The 27240-nt window shown below is 40.4% G+C and overlaps 2 protein-coding genes across 6 annotated transcripts; one reads left to right on the forward strand and one right to left on the reverse strand.

Moving 5' to 3' along the window:
* Positions 1-217: 217 nt before the first annotated feature.
* On the reverse strand, positions 218-11617 carry LOC113643997 (claspin). Of its 4 annotated transcripts, none has more exons than XM_047808048.1 (24): positions 11248-11617; positions 9880-9985; positions 8808-9166; positions 8511-8666; positions 8034-8090; positions 7879-7951; positions 7683-7785; positions 7014-7522; positions 6694-6882; positions 6193-6347; positions 5754-5944; positions 5613-5665; positions 5300-5481; positions 4247-4739; positions 4080-4134; positions 3870-3960; positions 3563-3663; positions 3222-3383; positions 2859-2980; positions 1800-1924; positions 1525-1645; positions 1368-1447; positions 918-1079; positions 218-501 (listed from the first exon to the last, which is right to left on the reverse strand). In XM_047808048.1, the coding sequence occupies exons 1-24, from the start codon at positions 11599-11601 to the stop codon at positions 385-387; spliced, it is 4116 nt and encodes a 1371-aa protein (XP_047664004.1). In that variant the 5' UTR covers positions 11602-11617; the 3' UTR covers positions 218-384. The 4 variants fall into 4 exon arrangements, with proteins under 4 accessions (XP_047664004.1, XP_047664005.1, XP_047664003.1 ...); XM_047808049.1 differs by having other exon boundaries at positions 1368-1441; positions 5300-5484; XM_047808047.1 differs by having other exon boundaries at positions 5300-5484.
* Positions 11486-27221, forward strand: ago4 (argonaute RISC component 4). Of its 2 annotated transcripts, none has more exons than XM_027148470.2 (18): positions 11486-11618; positions 14875-15046; positions 15131-15251; positions 15680-15861; positions 16163-16299; positions 16423-16557; positions 16680-16767; positions 17042-17189; positions 17444-17563; positions 19782-19943; positions 20918-21051; positions 21640-21824; positions 21961-22120; positions 22411-22726; positions 23120-23254; positions 23349-23450; positions 23530-23729; positions 24019-27221. In XM_027148470.2, exons 1-18 carry the CDS (start codon positions 11600-11602, stop codon positions 24125-24127), a joined length of 2625 nt encoding a protein of 874 aa, XP_027004271.1. In that variant the 5' UTR covers positions 11486-11599; the 3' UTR covers positions 24128-27221. The 2 variants fall into 2 exon arrangements, with proteins under 2 accessions (XP_027004271.1, XP_027004272.1); XM_027148471.2 differs by having other exon boundaries at positions 19782-19910.
* Positions 27222-27240: the final 19 nt, after the last annotated feature.

Genomic DNA, 27240 nt, shown 5'->3' on the forward strand with positions numbered 1-27240 from the left:
TTGGCTGATTGAATAACTGTAAATGGGCAGGTGTTCCTACTCAAGTGTACAGTGGATACAGTCTACATTGCACAGAAATTGAACAAAAACAAATTCGGTTGTACATTATCCTAAAGTTACAGCCAATTAGTTTGCAATAAAATTCTAAAAATATGTTACCCATGTTCTATATCTAGGATTTCATAGCTTTAACAAATCATAAACATTTTGGAAGCAGTTTTAAAATAAACTTTTTATTTATAATTTTACAATTTCACAATTCCACAAAACACAATATTTACATGATAAAATATTTAGTCATCAGATTTAAGAGAACTGAGTCAAGACACGTATCTGAAGCTAAGAAATTAGCTCGCTGGAGGACGGAGACATCACAAAGCAGCTTCAGTTATCATAAAAACTGAAAATACTTCTCGGAGTGCCACCGGTTTTCACAGAGTTTTCTCTACATTGTCGCTTTGCAACCGGTGCCGAAGTGTCAGTCTGAGCTCTTTTCTTAATCTGTAACAGTCCGGAAAAATATAAATGAGACAACATAAAAAAAGTTCAGTCAAAATTAATTTGTTCAAAGATCAAACCTATTTAAATCTAGAATACTGCCATTTTATTAATGAGTGAAAACTGGACATATATAAAAAAATTATGATGTAATTAATTATATAAAATTATTATTAAACTATTTAACTATTAACATCTCATTAATAGAAATATATTTTTTAATTATGTACATGTAATAAAATCTAAAAATAATAAATAGTGAATTTGACATCATTATATTGTGTTGCACACGTACGCACACAAAACACAACACTCTGGTGCCCCCTAGTGATGCACAACAGCTCTAACACAAAATCCTTCGCATGTACGCCACTACACCAGGTTTCAGACTCTTATGAAAAGCTTCATGATAAAATGACCTGTTTCTTTGAGCTGGCAGATGTAGGTGCCTCCTTTTCTGGAGACAACGTCTGGAAGAGGAATCCTCTGGAGTTCCGTGGAGCTAGAGGGTTGCCTTCTGAAATGTTGGCAAGTTTCTGCAGCACTGCACGTGGCTGACTGAGCAAAGATCCTGTTCTCACCTGAAAGGTAAAGGCACGTTACGATCTGTAACAAATGGCTCCAACATGCACGAATAAGTAGCACATTTTTAAAATCATAATTTATTCATAAGTTGATAGATTGTTTAGATTCCCCTTTGTATCTTAAAAACTGATCTATATGCAAACAAACAAACACACACACAAACATACATACATACATACATACATACCATACATATATTATATATATATATATATATATATATATATAAAAATGTAGTCAACATCCTGCTATTGAAAAGTGTTCTCTGTCATACAAATACTTACAATAGGCTTACAGGGCTTCTGAAAAGGGTTGGTGTTAGAGACTGGCTTCTCTTGCGGGAGCACGGAAGAGGTCTCTGCAGCTAGAAAAAGGTTTAAGACTTGTTATCATACCCAAGAGTCAGAAACACTCCAACAAGTGATTTGTTTCAACAGCCACCTTTCTTTTGGAGTGCCTTAGCCGTTAGTTTCTTAGCCAGCTTCATGAACTGACTGTCCTCCTCTCCAATCTTGTCCTCCTCCTCCTCTTCCACTTCTGCTGCTTTCTTTGATGTTTCAGACTATCACAAGAAGAGAGCATTGCTGTTAATCTCCATAAATTGAACTTATCAGAATAATTGTACATATATGAGACAGCTGTTAAAATTTCCATGATCATGCAATAAATCTCTCAGTATCAATGTTGTTGATACAATCACCCTGGTTCATACACACCTGCTCTCGCAACCACTGCTCTCTCTCGAGCCTTTCCTTCTGCCTCTGCAGCTCATGCTGATCTACGTCTTCCTCCGCCTCTTCCTCTTCCCCCTCAGCAGCAACCCCGAGCTCAAAGTTATCATCTAGGAGTCAGGTTACATGTTATGAAACAATCAGGCATATGTATCTTCTGGAAACACTTAAAATAACAATGAAAGCTAGGATGCTCTTTTACAAACTTTGTACGAGTCTCTGATGGATTATTGATGCATGTCGAGAAAAGAGAATAATCATCCATAACATTAAACCACCATTGTGTAGGTCCCCCTTGTGCCACCAAAACAGTTCTGACCCTTTGAGGCACAAACTACACAAGACCTCTGAAGGTTTGGTGGAGTATCTGCCACCAAGATATTAACAGCAATACCTTTAAGCCCTGTAAGATGTGAGGCCTCCGTGGATCTGACTTATAAATCTAGGAAGCGGAGAGTCACTGTACTCTGACATCATTCTATCACAACCAGCATTACCTTTCTCCAACAATTTATGCTACAGTAGCTCTTCTATGGGATCAGACCACACAGGCTAGCCTTTGCTCCCCACACACATCAGTATATCATGAGTGCCCATGACTGGTTAAATGTTATGGCTGATTGGTGCAACTAACCAGTATATATTGGAAACACGTGCTTCATATTTATTACATTTTTCAAATTCATTAGATTTTTAGCCTTTCCAGAGCAAAGATTTTGGTGACTTATCCAAATGCATCCAATCAAATGCTCTCCCGAACACATCTATAAACAAACTACAGGTGTTGCTAAGCCATTGTTAGGTCTGTTCAGTGGGAGGTCTAACATCTAGAACACTACTTGGCTATTGTTCCTCAACACATTTCCTCAACTTCCTGTTTCCGGATGTGACTAAATCCTCGTCAACCAGCAAAGCTTTAGTTCACAAAACAGGCAGCTATCATAATCACAAAACAGCTGTTAGAATCACAAGCAAATGCCTTGTGTTCAGTGTGAAGAGGTTTGAACAATTATACACGCACACACACACACTCCCTCAACTTACCGATATTCTTCCAGCGGAAGCGGCGCTCTCGGCCAGGTCCGTCAGAGTGCAGATCTCCATCAGCTAGATAACGCTCCTGATATATGCGCAATTTGCGTTTATCATCATCTAGGACCTGCTTCCTGTAAACAGACAGACAACTCAAGAGACTAGAAAGAACAGTATACCAATATATGTATATTACACTATGATCAAGATGCCACAAAGCACACATTTGGCGTTGTTTGAACGCTGACTGCTTTCTAGTGGCAAATCTGTGTTATAGCAGTTTTTAGATATTCTATATAAGCCCATAGAGTGTGTAAAACACCACCACAATCTCCACATACAACCAAGGGAAAAAGTTAATGTGTTAATTCTTACATATGGATTTTGTTAACTTGGTCCATCAGTTCATCATCCGACGGAAGTTGCTCCTGTATGTCATCATCTTCGTATTCATCATCTTCCTCGTCGTCTTCATCGTCACTGCCGACATCACTGCCTGAAAGCTCGGCCTCAGAGTCCATGAACATTGGTTTGGGTCTCCAATAAATAAATAAATAAATAAATAAATAAATAATAAAAAAAGATGTTAGCCATTAACTTTGATTAAACTTGCTTGATTCACAAGAATTAATATAAGCCAATTCTATTCTGTATAATTTTTTATCTCTGTCCGTTTCACGCATTTCATAAAAATCACAAGCCTTAAAATGACTCACATCTTTTTGCCTCGATGTCGCCTGAATACTGCATCCTTCTCCTCATCTTCTACTTCATCACCTACATCTCCTTCACCATCAGAGTCTTCCTCATCCTCCCCCTGATAAGGAAAAGACAATCAAGTGAAAACACATGTTTAGTATCCCTGGTCATTCAACAGTACTAATTAGTTACAAGAGTTATGTTGTTTAATAATTGCCCATTAAAACATACTGCCTCTTACCCTCATTAAAATGTATTTTCTTCAATAACCACTATGCACACACACTACCATCTCAGACAACAAAATCACGTACGATTGCTTACCTTCTCACTGTTGCTGTCAACATCCGACAAGAGCCGAAACTCACAATTGTCCTCCTCTTCCTCCTCCTCCTCCTCCTCCACCTTGCTCTTACTATTAACAAAAGATAAAAATATTACCAATGTACACCACATGGATTAAACTGGCATAGTTAACATTTATAGTAAAAAACAAACAAAATAATAACAAAAAAATTACAAAATCCTCTTTACCTGTCAGATTCATCTTCAAGAGCAGGGCCTGTACCTGGTTGCACTGGAGATGTAGCTGAAAGAAATAATACAGAAGGCATTAATGAAGGATTCTGTGAAGTTAAAAAAATAAATAAATAAGAACCAGTGTCAGAGGAACCAAAAATTAATGAAACAGAAACACACACCAGGACTGCCTGTGAACTTTCCAGAGCAGAGAGAAAGCAGTTGGTCCATGTCTGCGTCTGAGCTCCCGTGACTCTCCCCGACTGCGTGATTCATCTCCACAGCCCCAGTTTCCACTTTAGGTGTGCCAGCGTCTCCATTCTGGGTGGAGAATGCTCCAGAGCACAGGCCCAGCAGCTCATCATCACCTCCTGGCTGACTCCTCCTGGATGCCACTGAGCCAAAGCCACCCGAGCAGAGCCCCAGTAATTCACCCATGTTGGCATCCATGGCGTTTTCATCCAGGTTATCTAAAAGCAGCTGTCGTTTATGAGAGCGGCTCTGACCACCACGGGGCCCCACATTCAAAAAGCCATCTGCATCCAACAGCTGAGACTGTGTGTCCTCTTCCTGTGAGAAAGGGCCCTCAGAGTTTTCAGGAGAGGGAACACCATACAGGTCCTGCGAGTCCTCCACAGGGAGGGTCAGGGACGGCTCAGAAAGCTTACCAGAGCTCTGAGGAACAGGACAAGAGGGCAAGAAAGTAGAAGGCACAGTTAGTGCATTTGATTAGAAGAAGAAGAAAGAAAAAAAAGCGACAAGTGTAACAGGATTAAATAATCAGCATCAAATAGATTTAGAGCCTTGGTTTGAATCCATAATGTTGGCATATTTCCAATAATACAGAGCATGACCAACTTAAACAGCCTGCAGTGTTCGAGATACACCACACCCCTGCTGAATCATAGAGCAAACTACTAACTGTGGAAGATCTCTCACCACCACCTTCACCCATACATCATCTACTACTGTAACTGGTCTCCCGACAGTGATGTAGATGGTGACATTCTAGAGAGCATTTATTTGAACGAAAACGATACTACTATCGAAGAAGCAATGAAAGTTGCTTAAAAGACGAATATATCTCCATATCTAGTTGTCTAGATATACCGTTGTGTTCTTGTTTATAATATATAGATAAGCACAAAGCTCTACAACCCCTATTCTAATTTCAAGTGTCTTAAAGTATAACTGCAATAAATAGGACTCTATTTTCTAGCTATAAATGGGCTGACCTTGGAAGCTGAGCCGAGGAAACTGGGTCTGAAAAAGCAGGGTGAGGGTGAGCGGAACACAGCTGCCGAAAGCCCTTTGCCTGTGGTGCGGCTCACTGGCTGATATGACGGGAGTGTGGAGCTCGTCAGTTCAAAGCTGCTGTTATGGCTGTTGTCCTTGTTCAAGGAAAGGCCATCATCATCTTCTGTGGGAGAAGAGAACAGTAAAGGTCACAATTTTTCTACAATAAGCATCATCCATATGTAAGGTTTACACAGATCTACAGTAAATAAGTTTCATTACAGCTGTCACATACGTATAGTATAAACTCACCCATTTTGCTGTCATTTTCGTGATTGGCTTGCCCAGACTGCCGAACACCATCCCTAAATATAAATGAATACAACAAGGTGTTAATAATTTTCCATCTCAAACATAAAAAAAAAAGACACACATACACAAGGACACACTTACCCGGTCCTGGAGCAGGAGCTTCCTGCAAACAGCATCAGAGTGCCATCAGTGTATGGAGTAGGAGATGGACTTTTAAAACTGGGAGAGACGCTTCGTTTTAATGCATTGCCTACTTCAGCTCCCTCTACCTCCTCTTCGTCATTTTCAGCATCGTTGGCTTCCTCTCCGTCGCCCAACAAATCTTCAATACCCTACAAAGTTGAATTTGGAAAAGAGCAACAGAAGAGGACTAGATGTATTATTAAAATGAAGAGGATGCACTTATTTCAAATAAAAGACTGATAATGAGTTTTTTTATTGGGTTTTTTTTGGGGGGGGGAAACAAACAAACAAATAAAAGAATATCCTAAAGTTTGGTTGATTTTGTGTTAATTTCTACATCTGAAAAATCCTGGAGAGACAAAATACCATGCAGGGAAAGAATGGTTTACACTAATACCTCTTCCTCCTCAGACTCAGTCATCTCCGCTTCCTCCTCCTCCTCACATTCTTCATTATCCAGGCGATAAAGGGCAGCTCTGCGCTCTCTTTCTTCCTTGCGGCGAATAGCCATAGCCTGCTGCAGACGAGACTTCAGTAAAACCAGCTTCTCTCCTGAACAAACACAGGGGAACAGAAAGATACTCCAACATCTCATGTCTTCAAAACGTGTCTGTTTATCTGTAGCATGTATCTGTAGAAATTCAATTTTGCTGAAGAACAGAAACAGAAGATAAATGTGCTCTAAAGGCATTTATTATCTCCCCAAAGATTTCCATTATGTGAGTCTTCAGCCAAATGGCTTTTTTTCTGTCCCCCCTAGTACAAATGTAATAACACAGTCCTTGCCTTTTGTACTTTTGAAAATTCTACATATGCTAAACAGAAATCTTTGATTTTGTATTCATTAAGCTGAGAACTAGCAACTAAATATGTAAATGATGTCTTCTAGACAGAATACCTGGCTTAGTGTGTACAGGCTCCTCTTCCTCCTCATTGACTGTGACAGTGATGGATTCAGAACACAGCTGTTCCTGTCCAGAGGCAGCGCGTTCCTTTCTCACCACATTTACATGAAGCGATCGCTCTCTTTTAGACCGAGGCGCAGGCTGGACATGCTTTAGAAAACGTTCTTTTAAAGCCTCTAGACCTAAGAAACACAACACAACACGTATCCAATGTTGGGAGCCTGATTAAAAAGAAAAATCAAGCAACCACAAACCAAAGGCTACCACTACAAACTGCTGCACTATTCACACAATTTAGAACACTTTTCCTCACCAGGGTTAGTCTGCTGTGGCTCCAGCTGTACAAAAGCTCCATCATCTGCACACAGCTTTGCAACAGGGGGAGGCTCCAAACCCAGCTCGCGCAATCTGGCCAGCTTATCCTTCTTGGGTTTAGGAGCTGCTGTTCCTTGCTCAGACAGCACAGAGCCACCTTGTCCTGACTGACCGGTCCCTGTCTTAGTCAGCTGAACCTCGGACATCTCATGATCCTCTTTAGGAGATTCAGCACTCTTAGACATGTCCACAGAAGGAAGAACACACACTTCTTCCATGACCTCAGGGTTTTGGAGTTCAACTCTTGAAACCTCTGACTGGTCATCTGTGGCTTCAGTAGACGTATCGAGTTCATTTGTAGCACCGGTTTGTTGGGTACCGCTGATTGGGGCAGGGACATTCAACTCAGCCTGTGGGTCTGAGTTCTGTTCTGGTGCTTCAGACTGCTTTTGTGTAGTAGAGGATGCTGTAGATGCAGCTACAATACAGGCCTGGTATTTGGGAGATCTTAAAAAAAAGGAGAAAAACACAAAATGAAACAATCCAAACAAGTATTAGTGTAAAAACACCTACAGATTCACCAAAATAAAAATCAAGACTTTTACTTGACTTGAAATTTTCCTTTCCATGACATAAGTGTACATAAAGTATAACATGATCTGCCTACTTCAGTAACGCCATAGCAGGTCTATCAGGGCGAACTCTTCTCTTGAAGAAATGGTCTATGCCTTTGGGCTCTGGCATATGGTATGGAAGCCCTATTGTAGATTCTGGTAAAACAAACAAGAAAGAAGAGTACATAAAAGTGAAAAACTAAAAACGAACAACAGTCAACAATTTTATACTCAATAAATTCCACTAACCTCTAACAATCCTCTGGCAATCACTGTGGAGCTGTTTCATTGCCTCCTTACTCGCTCTCGCTGCTTTCCTCTCCTAAGAACACAATTAGCTGGTTAAACAAATAATTACAAATAAATAGATATGAGGAACACACCCACAACTGAATGATTTGTACCTTGCGCTGGGATTTGCCTTCCTGCACTTCGTCCTCTTCAGAGTCATCTAAATGCGGCTGCAGTCAGGAGAAACTAAATATTATTTCTTATATTATTGTAAATTACTATAAATGGGGAGGTGTTGGAGGGGAGTATATAATAATTTTTTTTACACATCTCTGATGCATCCAGAAAGCAATAAAATGTTTGCACTATTAGATACGTAAGGACCATTAAGTGACACGGCTTGTCATTAATTTCAGAAATTGATTTGAAATTAATTTGACAATATTGTGCATGTGTGAATATAAATCCTTTAGAATTTCACTATTTTAATGAATTTACGACACATAGTCAAGGTTTTAAAGATCGGACCAAGTATAGAGTAGATAGCTCTAAAAGAAATGAATGAGTATATGACCTGGGGATGGGCTAGTGATTTGTACACATGTGTATTGCTGCTACTCAGAGAAGCTTTAATGATCCGTGCCTCTCACCTGGTTCTTGGCTTTCTTTTTCACAGCAGCTCGAATGGCATCCAGGGATTCCTCGTCCTCCTCCTCCATTACCTCCTCCTCCAGCTGAGCATCAAACAAGTCGTTATCACCCAGTAGACAACCACTGTCATTGAGAACCTTAGGCAAAGGTGACTCCTGAGAACAGAGAGAGAGAGAGAGAGAGAGAGAGAGAGAGAGAGAGAGAGAGAGAGAGAGAGAAAGAAAGAGAAAGCGAATGATAGTCAGCAAAGACTATATTCATTAACAGAAATTTTCTGAAAACCCCAATAAACTCACTTCAGAAGTTCTTATCTTCTCTTTCAGCTGTTTCACTAGAGCACCTCTGTGCGTCTCTTTCTCTTTGCGTCGCTGTGACTTCCCTCTCTTTTTGGTCTCTTCCTTACTTTTTCCTTGATGCTCATCTTCCTCTGGCTCACTCTCATCACTAGACATGGCAATGCGGGTTATCTTCTTTCCCCGGCTCTTTTTTGGCTGCTCGCCTTCACCACCATTTGTCCCCTCACCGCTGGATTCGGACAGCACGAGAGCCTCAGCCATCCCGTCCACATCTTCGTCCTGCTCACTGTCACTGTCCTGGAGGACCTTTCGTGTACGTGGCTTCCGGTTCACAACAATGTCTTCATCTGAATCTTGAGCTTAGAGGTTTAGATAAAGTATTATGGTTTAAAACAGCACTTGCCAAAACATACATGTTACCTGAATGCAGTAACTCATGCAAAGAAATAGATCCAGTACGCAAATGACAGTATACAGTATGCAGGTATCAGTAGATTCAATTTAACATAGGAAATACATTTTAATGTTTGTTAAAAAAAAAAAAAAAAAAAAAAAAAAATTTCAAAAGAAGGGCCTAATCATTTACATATGCCAGACAGCAAGACTTGTCGATTAGACACTCTCAATTGGAATGGAGGAGAAAGGAAATAAAAATCATCTAGAATATCAAGCAGACTGATCAAAGGCAGATACAAATAAAAAGCAATACTTTATATCCACATACACAGTACCATCAGCTTTTAGCCTTCTGTAAATAATGACTTGCATCACTGTCAGTTTTTAAACGTATAAATGCTGATGGACTATCAGTGTAAATGTTTTCATTGTTTATATTTACAGTACAGTTCATTTATCTGCATGTGAAATGAGACAAGAAATACAACTTGTTAGAAACTCACTCCTCCTGTGTTCATCTTTTTGCTGTTCCGATACGAGAGTTTTAACACTACCGAGACGTGTAAAGAAAACGTACAAAAGAAGACCTGGGAAAAAATAAATCCAATCTGAACAGGGAGAAAGAGTGTTACTGTTACCGTTCCAGTATTTACATCTTCAAATCGTCATTATTTACCTTCTTCAGTCTGAATGACATCGGTGGCGGCATCCGTCCCAGCTTCCTCCATGGGTGAACCTACGCCACTGTCTGAATCACTCTCTGCCTTGGGGATCTCAGCAGGCTGTGTACAGAAAACACCTGTCACATACACCTCTCACAGATAACTGATTAAACTGAGCTGGATTTAGAGCAAACAAACAAACAAATAAATAAAAAGTACACGCTTTATAAAGAACTTTATTTATATATGCTTTATAAAGAAAAGCGGTAGAAAATGGATGGATGGATGGCTTTATAAAGAACAATACATTAGCATACTTGGGGATCCACTTTAGATCACCAAAGAGGGATTAAACATCAACATAACCAGCAAAATCAGGCTGTAACAACCCTGATTCACGTATGAGGACTAGGTTAGGTATCAACAACCTTTTTTTTTTTTTTTAAATAGTAGAAACTTATAAAAATGCTTAGATCGATTCCCAACATGTTAGTAAGGTCTGGGTTCAGTAACATTCTAGCTATCGACCTAGATATCTCATTTATAGTCAAAGTTTGATGGAAAAAAAAAACGTTCGACGAGATAAACAGTTAACTAGTACACACTCCATAGATAAAATATACATTCGTTATTATTCCTATTACTATCTAAACCAGCCGCTTTGATTAGCAATGATTAGCAAGACAGATAGGCTAGCTATGACTTTCTAAATTAAGCGTCACTTTAAGTCTATCGAAGTTGTTTTAAATCGATTTTTACTAAAAGTAATGGTTATAAATATATATTATAGCCTGTGTGAAGCGGTTATAACAGGTCGCGTGAGCTGGCAAACATTAGCATTAGCATAACGTTACCCGCTCAGACAGAAGCAGGTCCATCTTTTGTCCACTGGAGCTTTTCGGCTCGAAAGCGTCAACACGACAGGTTAGTACACAAAAACGTCCAAAAATGACCGAGGAAAGACGGAGAAATTTGTATCTTTCCGACGAAGCTAGGGGTATAAAAACATCTCCCGCCTGATCCTCAGAAATGGAAATCTCAAAATTTCAACTGTTCGCGCGCTGTAGTGAACGCGCACGTCCTGCGTCACGATTTCAAGCTCGCTGATTCGCTCAGTTGTTGGCAGACTGGATCGCTCTGTCTGTGACTGGCTACACACGTCGGCGCGCAGCTTTCTATTGGTCGATATATTAAAGTCAACACACAACACACTTTGTAACGTGACAGAAAAACAATAAAGGTTTCTTACTCCAACTCGGTATAAATGAAGTATACAAATCTACTAATTGTAGATCTTATAAAATATATAAAATATACAGAAAGAAGAAAATAATAATCAATAAACAATCAATAAACAATAAATAGGATGAATGAAGACGAACCGTATTAACTGCTCTGTTATTTATACCGCTAGTGTAATGTAAATGGCGGGTTATTTCAGTATCGGTGCCACATTTATCTCCATCTTTAAAGGTGGCCCTTGGAGCTGTTTGTGTGGATTGTGCAATTGCGCATGCGCGATAAGCTGCGCACGTTCTCACGCATGCGCAGTTACAAATCCCATGGATCTGCTTTAAATCACACCGAAGACAACGCAGCGCGCAGATCCTTGAACGGATACGCATCCCTCCAGTTCTTAAATTAGCCACATTAAGCTTCGAGATACCGCCCCCAATTTCAGTGTCGGTACGGAGCCGCCAGGCCGGGACAGAGACGGAGAGAGAGCCCTCGGCCATGGAAGCGCTCGGACCCGGTAAGCGGTGAAAATATGGAGCCTGTGTCCGGTGACAGTGAAGCGCGAGGCGGCTCGGCTCCTCACTTTAGGCCGCGGCTTGGCTTAGCTGTTGTAGGCCTCGGAGACAAAAACGAAAACAAACACTTTCAGCCGCGTCTTTGTCACAATTCTGTTCGTTTTTTTGAACTAATACAGTTGCCGGTTAAGAAATACTTCCACAGAAGGCCAACAAGTGTTTGTGTATATGTGTGACGTCGGGACAGTTATTTATTGTGTAGCAGCGGAGTGAAATGTAACACGCACAGAGCAGTGCGGAAGGCAGCACGGCATTGTGGCGACGTCGATTGGGATTTAATCAAGAAGCGAGCTTTCTTCCGTGTGTGTGAGAGTGTGTGAGTGTCTGTGAGAGAGAGAGAGAGAGAGAGAGAGAGAGAGAGAGAGATCTGGAGAGAGAGAGGTCTGGTCTCTTACGGTTTCCTACTTATTATAGAAGGTTTAGTTGTAAAAGGACGTCGTGTTTTGCTCTGAAAATACGGAAGCTTTTGGACTATTAAAGGCGCTGACACTCGCGTCTGTTAGAGCGACATGATAACTGGCGTGTTTCTGTCTGTGTGAGCACATGGTGAGTGTGCTCGGTTTGGAATTGTGCATTTAAAACAATGGTTGATCGACTGTCAGCTGTTAGCTAGCTCACCGTGTGAACCACAGACAGACAGAGGCTTCTTGGGACATGAGCACATCTCAGACATGGCGTTAATGTCGTGTGTGTTTCCATTACAATCTCCTTACGACACGATACTAAGGTCCGTACGGACAAATAGCACTCTTTTACATTCCACTCTTTGGTATTAGGCCTCATTTTTTTGCTTTTAGTTTTGTGGAAAGGTTTAACGAGTGAAAGTAAACACACCTTTCTCTTCTCTCTGCTCAGCGGACGGAGTCGCCAGTGTGTTTTATAGTGTTTAGTGTACTGTATTTAAAAAACACACAGAGCCCGAGTGTATTAATGCCATTAACAGGAAAATGGTTCATCAATATTCTCACTGGTCTACTTTAGACTTATCCGTGACTTTTTTTTTTTTTTTTTTTAACCCTTCAGGTCACAGCAACCACACTGGACTTAATAGGGTCCATCAGTTAGAAAGTGGGTTTGTATGGCAGAGTAAAAAATAAAAACAAGTTTTAAAACTGATTATAATCTTGGATTGGTTTTGAAGCATTTTAAATTGATCATGCTTTTTTTGTGTATACACACACACACACACACACACACACACACACGCCAATGTGCATTTGAGTGGATAAAATGCATGTTCTTACATTTACAGCATTTAGCAGACGCCCTTATCCAGAGCGACTTACTTTTTTTTAAAATCAGTTTTATACAACTGAGGGTTAAGGGCCTTGCTCAGGGGCCCAGCAGTGGCAGCTTGGTGGACGTAGGAATTGAACTCGCAACCTTCCGATTGGTAGCCCAACACCTTAACCACTAGGCTACCACATCCCTAGTATATTGTATCTAATTTATTATTAGGTTTAAAGAGGTTTTCTTTTATCAGGCAATTCAGAATACATCTGCATAGGAATTTTTTTCTTATCATTTGTCGGTTTACGTGCTTGTGTTGTGTGTAGGTTGAGCTTTTACACATATTGGTTCAGACTTTAGCCATGGCACATGATGTGGTGGGGGTGTGAATGGCAGTTGTCATAGTTTTAGGAAATGCACAAACATGGATGAGGGGGATCCCCCCAGTAGTACTCCCAACATCCGGAGATAAGATGCATGTTCCAGGGTGTTTGTCAAGCCCTAGTTTACCTGAACGATTCATGGCTTTGCCCTTCATTTGCAACTCCCTTCTCCTTCACCTCGTTTTCTTGCAGTGATTGTAGATGTGTCATTGTTTCTGTGACTCCACTGCCACCTTTAAAATAAATAACTAAACAACAAAAAAATCTAAAATGCTGATATTACTCAGTAGATTTTATCCACAGCTGTCCTTTCCCCAGTGGTGTCACACATACCATTCAAAACAATCATTCATGGTGCCATCCTGTAGAACCAGTTGACATCTCTGTAATTAAAAGCCATGGGGATTCCCTTTGTCTCATCAACATGGTGAGGACCTGTGTTAACATCCTCCTGCTCAGCTGTACACTGTACTGAGTAAAGTAATCCCGGTGATTGGGCAGTGACGGCTTGCCATGTGCTCATTTTCATTACTGACTCAACTTTAATCCGTCCGCTTCTCAAACTCAGCCCGTTGCACCAGTATTCAATGCCAGGAATGTTAGATTTTTTTCCAGAATATTTAATAGCAAAAAACACCTCACATAAATTGTGTAAGTAAAATGTTGCGTAGACAAAGCTTATTTTGGGTGCCTCAGAAATGTGTAATGTTAGTAGTATTGCACACAAAAGCTGTGATTGCTTTATTTATTTAAATGCAAATAAAGAGTAATAGTTTGGCATCCATGCAGAGGTATAATGATGTATGATCTAAGCACAACAATGTGAAGTTACATCAGTATTAAAATCAGCAGGTTTAAAGATGTTAATGTCAGAAATCCACTGGCAAAGAAAATGAAGGGCGGGTGAAAAAAAAGTGAGACCAAATTGTATATACCCAACAGCTTGAGTTCTTTTCTAGGCGCACACAAGATATTGACAGCCGTAGTCTTAATAAAAAGGAGGAGGAGGCCGGATCAAGAGCAGGGAGGCCACAGTGGAGTCACAGTACCCCTTGTGGATTATGTGCTAACTGGAGCGTGTGGACGCACCACAGGACTTGACCTCTCCAATTTGTCAAAGCATTAGTGTCAAGCCCATGACAGTATACAGTACTCCTACATCAAATGTACAGCAGATTAGAAGACGGGACAATGAAATCTTGTACATCCAAATTTGATGCAAAAAATGGAATCATTTTATAGTTTGAACAGAAGGACCAAAGTAGCACTTAAAATGAAATGCTCAGAAATATCTAGTTCAGCAATGATGTTCAGCGCATCACAGCCGTTTTCAGCCCTGCTGCTTTCTGTGACTGTTTTGTTTCAGTGGCTTCTATATAGTGGGGGTTCTGTGCGGGTAATTGGGTGCCTTTGTTCTATGATAATTGACAGGAGGAAAAGCAAGACAATTTTGTGTTTTGAATGTGTTCTTATTTGCTCAGGTACTGGTTGGACATAGTCTGTCATTTTACCAAATTTACTAAAATGTTAAAATGTCCAGTATTTTTTTTTTTTTTAACACATTATTTTTGTACGTTTTCTGTAGGCCCGCCTGCCCCTACCTCCCTTTTCCAGCCACCACGCCGGCCCGGCTTGGGTACGGTGGGGAAGCCGATTCGCCTGCTGGCCAATCACTTCCAGGTGCAGATCCCCAAGATCGATGTCTACCACTATGACATCGAAATTAAGCCGGAGAAGCGACCGCGGCGTGTCAACAGGTGAGAGTTGACTGCAAAAGGAAGAAGACAGAGCAAATATGTTGTTGTTATTATTATTATTATTATTATTCATTTTCTGTGCAGAGAGGTGGTTGACACCATGGTAAGACACTTCAAGATGCAGATATTTGGGGACCGGCAGCCTGGATATGATGGAAAGAGGAACATGTACACGGCTCACCCACTGCCCATCGGGAGAGACAGGGTAAGCTGTCACTTGAAGCTGGCACCGCTGTTCAATCAAAAAAGGCATTTTTACATACAATAAGATGACATTTGTTCAGTGCAGAGTGTGTGAGCCTCCAGGCAGAACTCCTCAACACTGTGTCTTTTGTTCTACAACTGCCCACTCAATGTGACTGGTCTAAATACCACACAGTGTCAGCTATTTGCACATTTGCTTGTGGTTGTGGAAGCAGCAGCATCATAAACACTTTTAAGGGAAACACGAATATACCACACACTTCTCCATCTTGCTTTTTGTCTTTTGTGCTGACTTTGTGATGTGCCCAAAAACAAAAAAAAAAACACTCCCACACACACAGCATTTCAGCTGAACTATCTGTGCACTGTCTTGTTTTTGTCAATTAATTTGGTGATGCACAAAGCAGTAATGTGTGCTGAATGTTTCAGGTGGATCTGGAAGTGACTCTGCCAGGTGAAGGGAAGGATCAGACCTTTAAGGTGTCTCTGCAGTGGGTGTCTGTGGTGAGTCTGCAGATGCTTCTGGAGGCTCTTTCTGGTCACCTAAACGAGGTTCCTGAGGACTCTGTGCAGGCCCTGGATGTCATCACACGCCATCTTCCCTCCATGAGGCAAGCTGCTATGCTGATTTTTAAATTATTTATCCTTTCCTTTAGAAATACACATGTCCCAGGTTCATTTTTGGTGCTGGGATTAAAAGTATGAGCACTTTTGGACATTTCCACACTTTTTAAAAAAATTTTTTTATGAGATTTAACAGTGAAGATTGGGCTTGAGTTTGTTTGCGGTTTAGTGCAACTATGTTCCATGCAACAAAACTTTAAATTTGTTTTAAGATGGTAACCAAGGTACAGGTGTATGGATGTGTGTAAATGCACCGGTTATGTAATTACATTGTTTACTTTGTTGCAGGTACACTCCTGTAGGCCGTTCTTTCTTCTCTCCTCCTGAAGGCTATTACCATCCGCTAGGTGGAGGAAGGGAGGTGTGGTTTGGGTTCCATCAATCTGTTCGTCCAGCCATGTGGAACATGATGCTCAACATCGATGGTAAGAGGTCTATTGACTTCTATACGTTGCTATATTTTTATAGTAAAATGATAATGATGATTTTTTTTATTATTCTTGTTATTCTAATAATTGTGTAAATTTTTTTGTTTCCCAATCATATAGTTTCAGCCACTGCGTTCTACCGTGCCCAGCCAGTGATTGAGTTCATGTGTGAGGTTCTAGACATCCAAAACATTAATGAGCAGACCAAGCCCCTTACAGATTCTCAACGTGTCAAGTTCACCAAGGAGATCCGAGGTGAATTGTGTGGACCACGAGAATTGTTTAATATTTAAATAATTCCAGTTGTGAATCTTTATTGCTGTTTTGTCGAGTGGGGTTGTTTCTGTTGACATGCTTATGGTCGTATGTGTGAACAGGGTTGAAAGTGGAGGTCACACATTGCGGACAGATGAAGAGGAAGTACCGCGTGTGCAATGTCACCCGCCGCCCAGCCAGCCACCAGACGTAGGTCTTTAACCTGTTTTGAGGTTAAGCTTTCTTGTACAAGCCTTCTGTCTAATTAATACTGCTAACATAATATTTGAGCATTTCTGTGTAAGCTGTTTTATATATATATTTTTAATGATTATTCTTGATAGGTGCTGAAGATATAAGTGAAATATCAGTAGCTGTATTATTTTATTTTATTTATATATACTTATTGTGAAATAAGTAGCTGTATTATGACACCCAACTCACTACACCTTGAAGACCTTTTACTATTGTTTTGCTTTGGCAGGTTTCCCTTGCAGCTAGAAAATGGACAAGCCATGGAATGTACCGTAGCTCAATATTTCAAACAGAAATATAGTCTGCAACTTAAATACCCCCATTTGCCCTGCCTTCAAGTGGGACAGGAACAAAAGCACACATACCTACCCCTTGAGGTGAGTCCAAGGCTGTTCCAAGGCTTTTCCAGTCTAGGGCTGCACGATCTCTAAAAACTGTAGAAGTAATTAAGTGTTAAATGTATGCAAAAGTAATCATGTTACATATCTCTTGTGTGACCCCATTTGCTGATCCTTTACAGTAGGATATAGAAGCTGAAGTGAACTAATTCACCTTTTGTTTGAAATTGTACCATAATTTTTTTTCATGCACAATTTGTTTCACTAAATTCAGATTCTGTCCATTGCTCCAGGTCTGTAATATTGTGGCAGGCCAGCGCTGCATAAAGAAGTTAACTGATAACCAGACTTCCACCATGATCAAAGCCACAGCCCGCTCAGCTCCTGACCGCCAAGAGGAGATCAGCAGGCTGGTGAGTTGCACTGCATGACCTTCTGTTATTCCTGCAGTGCTTTTCTTTTAAATCTGTAGCTGTTTAAGAACAAAATTTAAGTCTGCCGAAGCACATCGTGACAGAACTGTCACAGCATTGTTTACTATGTGGATTAATATTCTTTAAAAAAAAAAAAAAAAAGTTCCCTGTTTTTTGCTGCATGTTAGTTATTTCAGCACTAGGTGATGTTATAACTGCTTTTGCTGAGATTAGCAGTAAACCCCCCCCCCCCCCCACTAATTTCTTTAGAGGATGTTAAATGCTTCTGTAGCATTTGAACTTGTGCAAACATTTCATAAGAGTGCACCATTTGTTCCTTCTTAAGGTGCAAATATATACTTAACATTCTCATGCACATGTACGCACACATGTAACAACATTTCTTGTTCAAATACTCACTTGCTGAGTTTAGTTACTTCATGAGCATTGAAAGCAGTGTCCACTAGATGGCAAGCCAAACACAAAACCTTGCTAACCGTCTGGGTTCCGAGTCAAATTTCATAGCAGGTTTGTGTACAGTGATGTGGTGATAAACAGTCTGCTGAGCTCCTGGTGGTGCTATGCAGCCCGCACTACTTGCAGTGCTTTAGCAACATGTGGACATGCACAAGCAGCATGCCAAATGAACATCTCGCATGTTGTGGCCATCTTGCACGTACAGTCACACAGCTAGTTTTGCTGCTAACACACAGTATATAAATGTATAATAATGTATATAAATCCACCTTAATTTTCTGTGTCCAGTGACTAGATGTAGAAAAAGAGGGAAAGACGGTGTTGTAAAGCTGATTTTTATTAATTTTTTTTTTTAAAAACATGACCCACATTCCAGCTTGTAGTGAAAAATAATAGTTGTAAATCTCTCTTCGACCTTATGTACTGAGTTATATGCTTTCCATTCATACAAAAGCATGAATGGCTGAGCTGAATGAGTCATAGCTGCATGTGCCATCTCGCTCACAATTTGAATGTGTTTACTTTGGCTTCTAATCAGCTGAAGAACAGAAATCATTGCTGCTGTAGCTGATTACTTAACAAGCCGATATTTATGTATGCTCTTTACCTTTGGGACGGCTTGCCGTGCTAATATTATTGAAATTGTATACAACTTTTTTTTAGCAGTTATTTTTTGCTCAGGATTTAGGTTTTTGTGCTCCTAATGTGTCTCAATAATTTAAAATATAGGCAGTTATTTGCAGACATGTTCTAGCTACCAGTAGTACTGGGCAATATGGCTGAAAACTGTATTGATATTTATTATATCAATTATATTTATTATATCATGTTGCTAGGTTACCAGAGAGTGAGTGCCTTTGTTAATGCAACCAAACTTGCTTCACAACCTCTGTTTTTCAAGTTTTACAAGTCTATCGCGATACATATCGTTATCCTTTTATCGCCCAGCCCTAGCTACCAGTACTGTTCTGTTACAGTAATGCATGAATTTATTAAATATCCATTTTGTTCTCAACTACCACTGAAATTATTTCAGTGAGAATGTCTTTCTTTGTGTATCTTGCCATAAGAATCTCCCTCATTATCAAACACATGTCCTGGATGCCTGGAAGCTGCCATCTTGCACATAATTACTGAACATACTTGTGATCTCCAAGCGGTTTCAAACCCTTTGCTACAATACAGTAGCCTGCTGAAAAACTTTGCTTTTCTGTTTTCTCAGCTAAAGCAGCAGGGGAACAGAAGAGGAAGGTGAAATATGTGTTTGTTTTGGGTAGAATTTGTTTAAGAATATTTTGTCTAAGTATTTTTGTTTTGCTTTACAGAGTTTATACAATTCTATATCTCTGTTCACCTCCCTTCCATCCTAAACAAACGACCCCCGCTCCAGCCTCGCCCCGCTTGATGTTTTCCTTTCAGTCTAAAGAGCATTGTTTATATATTATCTACAATAATGTACAACATTCACTACCGCAATATACACTTTATCATGTGAAACATAAACTACATGGCTTATTGTTAATTTTGTAACCATTATATCAAGAAAGCGTATTCACTCAGATTGCATTTAAATGTCGGTTCATTCATTATCTGCTTTATTATGTATGCTGGTGACATGGAGGTATTGTAAATATTGTCATACATTATGGCCTTTTGGTTCTAAAATGATCTCTCTCTCTCTCTTCCTCCCCGCAAGGATTTTCTTGTTTAATTCTGAATTTGTGATTTTGTGTATTTTTAGGTAAAAAGCAACAGCATGGTGGGTGGCCCTGACCCCTACCTAAAAGAATTTGGCATCGTGGTGCACAATGACATGACGGAGGTGACGGGGCGGGTCCTCCCAGCGCCCATGCTGCAGTATGGGGGCCGGGTGAGTACAGACACTGGGAGGGACTGTGGCAGGGTGAGTACTGGGGCACGGGTGAAGGGTGAGTACGGGTGGGGCCATAAACACAGGCGAGTGTGTGCGTTTGTGATTCGTGGTTGGGTGAATGAACTAACCAAGAGGAGGATGATCAGACTCTGCTTTTCCCGTCTTACTTAACTGATGATTTTTGTTTTATGGTTAATTCTGTTTTATGCTCATTTTCACACCTGATTTGAGTCATTGATTTTATAAACAAATTAGTGCTAAAAAGATTTAGCTGTATGAGGTGTGCTCTTCTCATTCGTATTACTGGTCCCTGGAGTCTTATCCTCTTCCTCTGGAATGTATGGCGCTTTTGAAAGACTGCTTTTCTTTTTGCCTAAAGTGTTACTGTACACGAATGTTACTGTGCTGGGATTTTTTTTTTTTTTGTTGGTTTGTTTCTCAGAGTTTCAAATTATCTGGTCAAAATGTAAATGGAAAGGCAGTCTCTCATTTTTGTTTAACTTTAGTGTCATTTCATTACTGGTGTTTGCTGTAAACATTTAACAGTGTAATTTGTCATCAAGGTGAAATGTTGGCTAAAACCTGTATCTTTATGCTAAAGAATGTATTACAAAACAGTTTGATGTTTTAAACACTATTCTAACATGTGATCATCTCCACTGTTCAGTGACTCTTACATTAATGCATATTAAAAGCTAACAACATAAATCCCCTGGGATGTTTTCTATTTTTGGTTATGTTAATACTTCTGAAGCAGAGGAATAAGTAGCTTGAGTACTGAATTCCCTGAACACTGGAGAGCACTGAACACAGCACTTTTTATTAACATCTTTTCATGCTTAAGCAGCAAGTTTAGATACTTTTGCCTAGTCATTTGATTTATGCCTGTTTAAACATAATGCAGTTAATCAGCCCAGAGGGGTTTTGTTGATCATTTTTTTAATGTTTACTGTTTAGTGTTTAGTGTATGGGCTTCACTAAGAATGTAGAGACTCTTTTCACAGAATAAGACAGTGGCTACGCCCAACCAGGGCGTGTGGGACATGAGGGGGAAGCAGTTCTATGCCGGCATCGAAATCAAGGTGTGGGCCGTGGCCTGCTTTGCCCCTCAGAAACAGTGCAGGGAGGACCTGCTCAAGTGAGTGCCTGTTTGTTTGTTTGTTTGTTTTTGCCCCCAAATGCCTTTTATTTCCACTTTCATATTTGCTGCTAAATAAGGTCTGTGACCATACTAATGAGAAGATATGGTGAGGTCAGCAAAAGGCTATCTGTGTATGAAATTAATATCCTGCGATGTACAAATTGTGCCAATTATTTCAATAAGTGTTTCCTACACTTGATACGGCACCAACTTTTGTATTACTTTGAACCAATTTCAGGAAAGCCAGTAAAAGAGACAGCCACAAAAGTAGTCTGTGCATAAACACAATGCTTGTTAGAATGCAGAGTTAACTTAATGTTGAGAGAACCTGCTGTGAGGGGCTTGTAAACATTGTCAGACTGTCTATCTAAAAATTCCGTACAGTCACAGTTTAAAACAACACTCAAAATCGTTTGCTCTTACACTGCAATTTTAGTTTGCAGGCTCAGTTTGGTTAGTTTATTGTTCTCATTCTTTCACTTTTCTACTAACACTTAATTCTAGTCCAATCCAAAGGCTAAATCAGATTAACATGTTTAGGAATTGTGGCTCCAAACTTTAAGCCTTTTTCCTCTCCACTTTCAGGAGCTTCACAGACCAGCTGAGGAAGATCTCTAAGGATGCAGGCATGCCTATTCAGGGCCAGCCCTGCTTCTGCAAGTATGCCCAGGGAGCAGATAGTGTCGAGCCCATGTTCAAGCACCTTAAAATGTCTTATGTTGGATTGCAACTCATTGTGGTCATCCTGCCTGGGAAAACCCCTGTCTATGGTAAAGAGATGAGCACAAGTCTGCTCTAGTATAATATTTTACTGGACCTCATTAACCACTCTTCTGCTGGTGTTTGCTGTTTTTAATTACTCAAGATTATTTCCATGAGGTTGAAGCAGATGTTTTTGTATTTTAGCGGAGGTTAAGCGTGTTGGAGATACTCTGCTGGGCATGGCAACCCAGTGTGTTCAGGTGAAGAATGTAGTGAAGACCTCCCCTCAAACGCTCTCCAACCTCTGCCTCAAAATCAATGCTAAACTGGGTGGCATCAACAATGTGCTGGTACCCCATCAGAGGTGTGCAGCAATAACCTAAATATTGATTTTTGTATGTGTGAAGTTTTTTAGATAAATAAGTCATTTCGGTACAGAAAGCAAGGCTGGATGTGAGTGAGAATTTGATTTGCCACATTTGCTAATTTTGCAAAAGACTCTTGTCACTGATTTGCAAAACCAGGAATACAGACCAATTACTTATTTGTAGTTTCACATATTGCTGTGTTTCATAACCATCTGCTAGCTAACAGAAAATAAACAAAACCTAATTATACCTCCATATCCCTTGTACTTCCCTCTGTGCTCCTTAGACCATCTGTATTCCAGCAACCAGTGATCTTCTTGGGTGCCGACGTTACTCACCCCCCAGCAGGGGATGGGAAGAAGCCGTCCATTGCAGCAGTGGTGGGCAGCATGGACGGTCATCCAAGTCGCTACTGCGCCACAGTGCGGGTGCAGACTTCGCGGCAGGACCTGTCCCAGGAGCAGCTCTTCAGCCAAGAAGTCATTCAGGACCTCACCAACATGGTGCGTGAGCTGCTCATCCAGTTTTACAAGTCCACCCGCTTCAAGCCCACGCGCATCATTTACTATCGTGGAGGAGTGTCCGAGGGGCAGATGAAGCAGGTGAGTACGGCCTGACATGTTATATAGGTGACATTTATGGAGGTTATTACATTTTCACTTGGAGGGGTAAAGTGATATTTAGATACATCACACAAAGTCTCAATGGATTATTTTCAAATGAATTCTCTCCAATGGATTGCTAATGCAGTTTGTTATACACAACACGCGTGTAATATAATCTACACTCTCCATCCACTCTAATAGGAAAACCTTTACACCTGCTTGTTTAGGCAGTTATCTTGTGGCAGCTGCACAGTGCATAAAATCATGCAGATACTGGTCAAGAGTGTCAGTTGACGTTCACATTGAACATCAGAGCAAAGAAAAAGTGATTGCAGTGACTTTGATTGTGGTATTGAGTATTTTAGAAATGCCTTTCTCTGTGTTCTCTAGGTTGCATGGCCTGAGCTGATAGCCATAAGAAAAGCTTGCATCAGTTTGGAGGAGGACTACAGGCCAGGGATCACCTACATTGTAGTGCAGAAACGTCATCACACCCGACTTTTCTGCTCTGACAAAGCCGAGAGAGTAAACAGTTCAAAATTGTTCAGCTAACCCTCACCATGGTTTTAAATATAATTCAGGTTAAACATTGCAGACCAAATTCTATCACTTTTTGCAGGTTGGGAAGAGTGGTAACGTTCCAGCAGGCACTACGGTAGACAGCACCATCACGCATCCCTCGGAGTTTGATTTCTACCTGTGCAGTCATGCTGGTATCCAAGTAAGTGTTTCTTACTTCCTGTTAATCTACTCTTGCATGATGCTGTCAGTTTGTAACTCTTCTGTTTCTTCGTGAATAGGGCACCAGCCGTCCCTCACACTACCATGTGCTGTGGGATGACAACTGCTTCACTGCAGATGAGCTTCAGCTGCTCACTTACCAGCTGTGCCACACGTATGTGCGCTGTACACGCTCCGTGTCCATCCCTGCCCCAGCGTACTACGCCAGACTCGTCGCCTTTCGTGCCCGTTACCACCTGGTTGACAAAGACCACGACAGGTACACCACAGTCTCACAGTTATGTTGTCAGCAGAGCATTCTGAAAGTTACTTTGTTAAATAATTGACATTTATTACCCGTTTAAAAGCAGACCTTTTGCAATGTAATGATGTGGTGAATACTTGCACCACAAGAGGTTTTTGTTTAAATCAATATGATATGGCTTCATCATTTGAAACACAAAGCAGTATATGGTGCCCATCTGCTAGCTAGTAGAACATTGTGTGGGGTTGAGCTTCAGTTATTTGTGTCAATACTGAAAAGTTCTCTCTCTCTCTCTCTCTCCCAGTGCGGAAGGCAGTCATGTATCAGGCCAGAGTAATGGTCGGGACCCTCAGGCCCTAGCCAAGGCAGTCCAGATTCACTATGACACCCAGCACACCATGTACTTCGCCTAACTGCTTCAACCAGCAGGAGATGCACTTCTACGCTTCCTCTTTACTTCTCTCCTTCTTTCTGTCTCTGTTTACTATTTCTTTGAACTTCTCTCTCTCTCTCTCTCTCTCTCTCTCACTCTCTCTCTCATATATTTTCATCCACAACCAAAGCGGTTCCAAAGCCAGAGGGTTGGACACGTGTCTGAATCAAGTGTTCGCCCTTAGTGGAACTGCCCACCAGCAATCCTGCACTGAGAGACCACTAGTCTCCAAGGCACAGTGTAAATCAAATTGAGCCATTTAAGAGTTTAGTTTTTCAGTTTTGAATGTCATATTTTTTTTTCCTTATTTTTTTTTAATTTGTAATATACACTGAGTGTGAGCAAACCTGCGCCATTTTTGTCGTGACAGCTCTGGCTCTCTCAGCTAAGCTGGACTTTGTCTACTTTTACCTCAGGCCATTGTTGGCTGAAACTTGTCCTTTTTATGATCGTATTTTAACTCTTTCCGCTCAGTCTTTTACAAGCGAGGTGATCTGGGTATCATACCCATTACTCTTCTCCCATTTTGTTGTGTGTGCGTGTTTGTGTGTGAGTGTGTGTGTGTGCACGTTTCATTGCAGGCCACTGAATTGTAAAGGGAAACTTCAAGGAGTTAACTGCTGTAAATGCCTCAGTTTATTTTATAGCGCTTCACATACATACATATATATAAAAAGACACATCTATATAAGCTTATTTCACTAGATTTACATTGTTGCAGGATTGCATAAGCTGATGGGTTTTGTGTAGCAGGAATTATCCATGGTCTCAGTTGTGACTGAGATAGTAAAGTCCTTCCTGTCCTGCCCTAAGTTCCTTTGTGTCTGTGGCATACGTTAGAAACACATACGTCCTTTTACGAATGGTTTAGTACAAGGTGCAGGGATGGTTACAGACATGAAGCTGGCCCATCACTGGTTAGTGTAGTAGGCAACAAAGGGCAAAACTTGCAGAAAGAACAGCACTCTCCATTACCTTTTATGCATTTCTACATAACAAATCAGATTTGTAAGAGTTTAATATAAATCCTTTTGTGATTATCTTAACTGTTAGTGTATAAAGTCAATGTCATTGTTACTGTTGTAATGTTGCTGTTATGTATTTCAGACCGTCAGAATCTCAGTTGCTTTAAAGAATTTTTATCCAGGAGTTGTATCGATGGTGTTGGGTGAATCCGGTTTTGTAGCTGAACATGTTGTAGCATTCTGTCCATGGTTGTGGGGCCCAAAGTGCTTTGGTTGGTGTTCCTTTTTTTGGTTTCAGGTGATTATCATTTTATGATTTTTTTTTGTTTTTATGTAATGGAAGTAATGAATTATCATTGCAAAGATTTGCTTTGACCTTATTTCTGCCCCAAGTGTCAGACAGTGGCTTGCTGGGGAAGCTGTTTTGACAAGGAAGGATCAATGACAATCAGGGCTCAGGGGGATAGTTAGAGCTGTTTGTTGGCCATTATTTGAATTTTACACTTGCTTCTGTGTTTTTTTTTATTGCTGTTGAGTGAGTTAATCGTGTATATCTATATATAAAGTTTGAAGGTATACGTTCGTTTTTTGTTGTTGTTTTTTTCCCCCCTTTTTTTTCTCCTCTTTCGAGAGGGTAAGAAATGCGAGCATTGTATTATTTGCTGAGACACAAGCATAAGCACTGCCTTGATTTTTGACAGTACCTGACTGGTTGAATGATGGCAAGCCTTGTCCCTGGTTATGTGGTCATGTTGGGCCTCTGCATGCGTCTTGTCAGGTGGGCAGCTCATCAGAAACCCTTTTGTAATAAACCATCTATAAAGCCACAGGTTTGCTATGAATGAGTTTGAGCTCTTGCCTGTTTAGGACGTGACTCTTGGCCTGTGGAGAAAGGATGGGGCAATGGCATCACTCGCAATAAGCTGGATTACGGTGTTGGGCAATTTCATGTTATTACCCTATTTTTTTTTTTTTTTCCTCTAATGTTGACCCCACAGTGCATCATATTTGAACAATTGTGCCTCATTGTGGTAAAATGACAATAATTCCAGTTTCTTATTATGGCACAGCAATATACTTCAAATGATGAACAAAGTTAAAGCTATAATTCTTCTCATTGATGTGGCCATTGGTATGATTGCCCTGGGCATGTGCATTTGTGTGGATGTTTTTATTTTTTGCTTGTGTCAATCGGTGGGAATGTGCATTTGGTGGACTAGCTCTTTAGGCTCTACAGAAAGTTATACTTTTTAGACTTTGCTTGCTTGCATGCCAGAGTATTGTCCTAAATCTCTTACAGAATATTTATTGTCTCAGAAAAAGGAAAAAAAAAAACTTCTGTAAATGTGTATGAATTGAGACTGCTTGTTTTTAGGGTAGCAATATTGACCAGTCTCTTTTGACAAGATATGAAATTTACGTCACAGACGTCAGTAAGTCCTGTGGGTCAAGCTGGATGCTGTGAGGGAGTGCCAAGTCCAGTCTTGACGAAAACTCCAACTCAAACGAGGTACACTTTTTTTTTTTTTCTTTTTCTCTCCAATCTGGGAGGACCAAGACTGGCATGTCATCCCCTTCGATACCCAACGGTATACTACATGGCTGCTCAGCTCAGGTCTGCTTGTGCTCTGTAGTTCTGTGGTTCTCTGTTTAAGACACTCACACTCTCAGCATCCAGATACTCAAGGATTAAACAAGAATTACCTCTTTTTAACCTTTTGACCCATGATTTCTCACTACTTCCCTGATTTTAAGAGAGCATGATTTTTAAAACAATTTCCTCTTTGATATATAAAGATTTGTTATTGGTCAAAAGTGTATTGTAATTTATTTCTTTTTTTTGTGCGTGTAGCTTTTCTGCTGTATTTTAATGTTTTCAGCTGTGTGACCTGTCTAGTAGCAATAGAGGGCGCTCTTATTGACCTGATGGGGCTTCCTCTGGCCTCTCCTATTAGGGTGCCACATCACTTGGTGTATTGCTATTTGACATTTTAAAAAAAGAAAATCCCCTCTTCCTTTTCTTTTCCTTTTTTTTTTTTTTTTTTTTTTTAGCCTGCAGGGACTCTTCGTGTTATTGTGCAAAGTTAATAAATTGGTATTTTACGCCTATCAAGTCTCTTTGTATTAA

This window comes from Tachysurus fulvidraco, chromosome 24 (genome assembly GCF_022655615.1).
Source record: "Tachysurus fulvidraco isolate hzauxx_2018 chromosome 24, HZAU_PFXX_2.0, whole genome shotgun sequence".
Classification (NCBI taxonomy): Eukaryota; Metazoa; Chordata; class Actinopteri; order Siluriformes; family Bagridae; genus Tachysurus; species Tachysurus fulvidraco.

Coding starts and splice junctions, on each gene's coding strand:
- ago4 (XM_027148470.2), top strand. Junction 16,558..16,679: donor GTTCACCAAGGAGATCCGAG/GTGAATTGTGTG, acceptor ATGTGTGAACAG/GGTTGAAAGTGGAGGTCACA. Junction 23,730..24,018: donor GTTGACAAAGACCACGACAG/GTACACCACAGT, acceptor TCTCTCTCCCAG/TGCGGAAGGCAGTCATGTAT.
- LOC113643997 (XM_047808047.1), bottom strand. CDS start 11,601: ATGGCCGAGGGCTCTCTCTCCGTCTCTGTCCCGGCCTGGCGGCTCCGT. Junction 5,945..6,192: donor CTGAGTCTGAGGAGGAAGAG/GTATTAGTGTAA, acceptor TCAACTTTGTAG/GGTATTGAAGATTTGTTGGG. Junction 4,740..5,299: donor TCCTCGGCTCAGCTTCCAAG/GTCAGCCCATTT, acceptor CCTGTTCCTCAG/AGCTCTGGTAAGCTTTCTGA.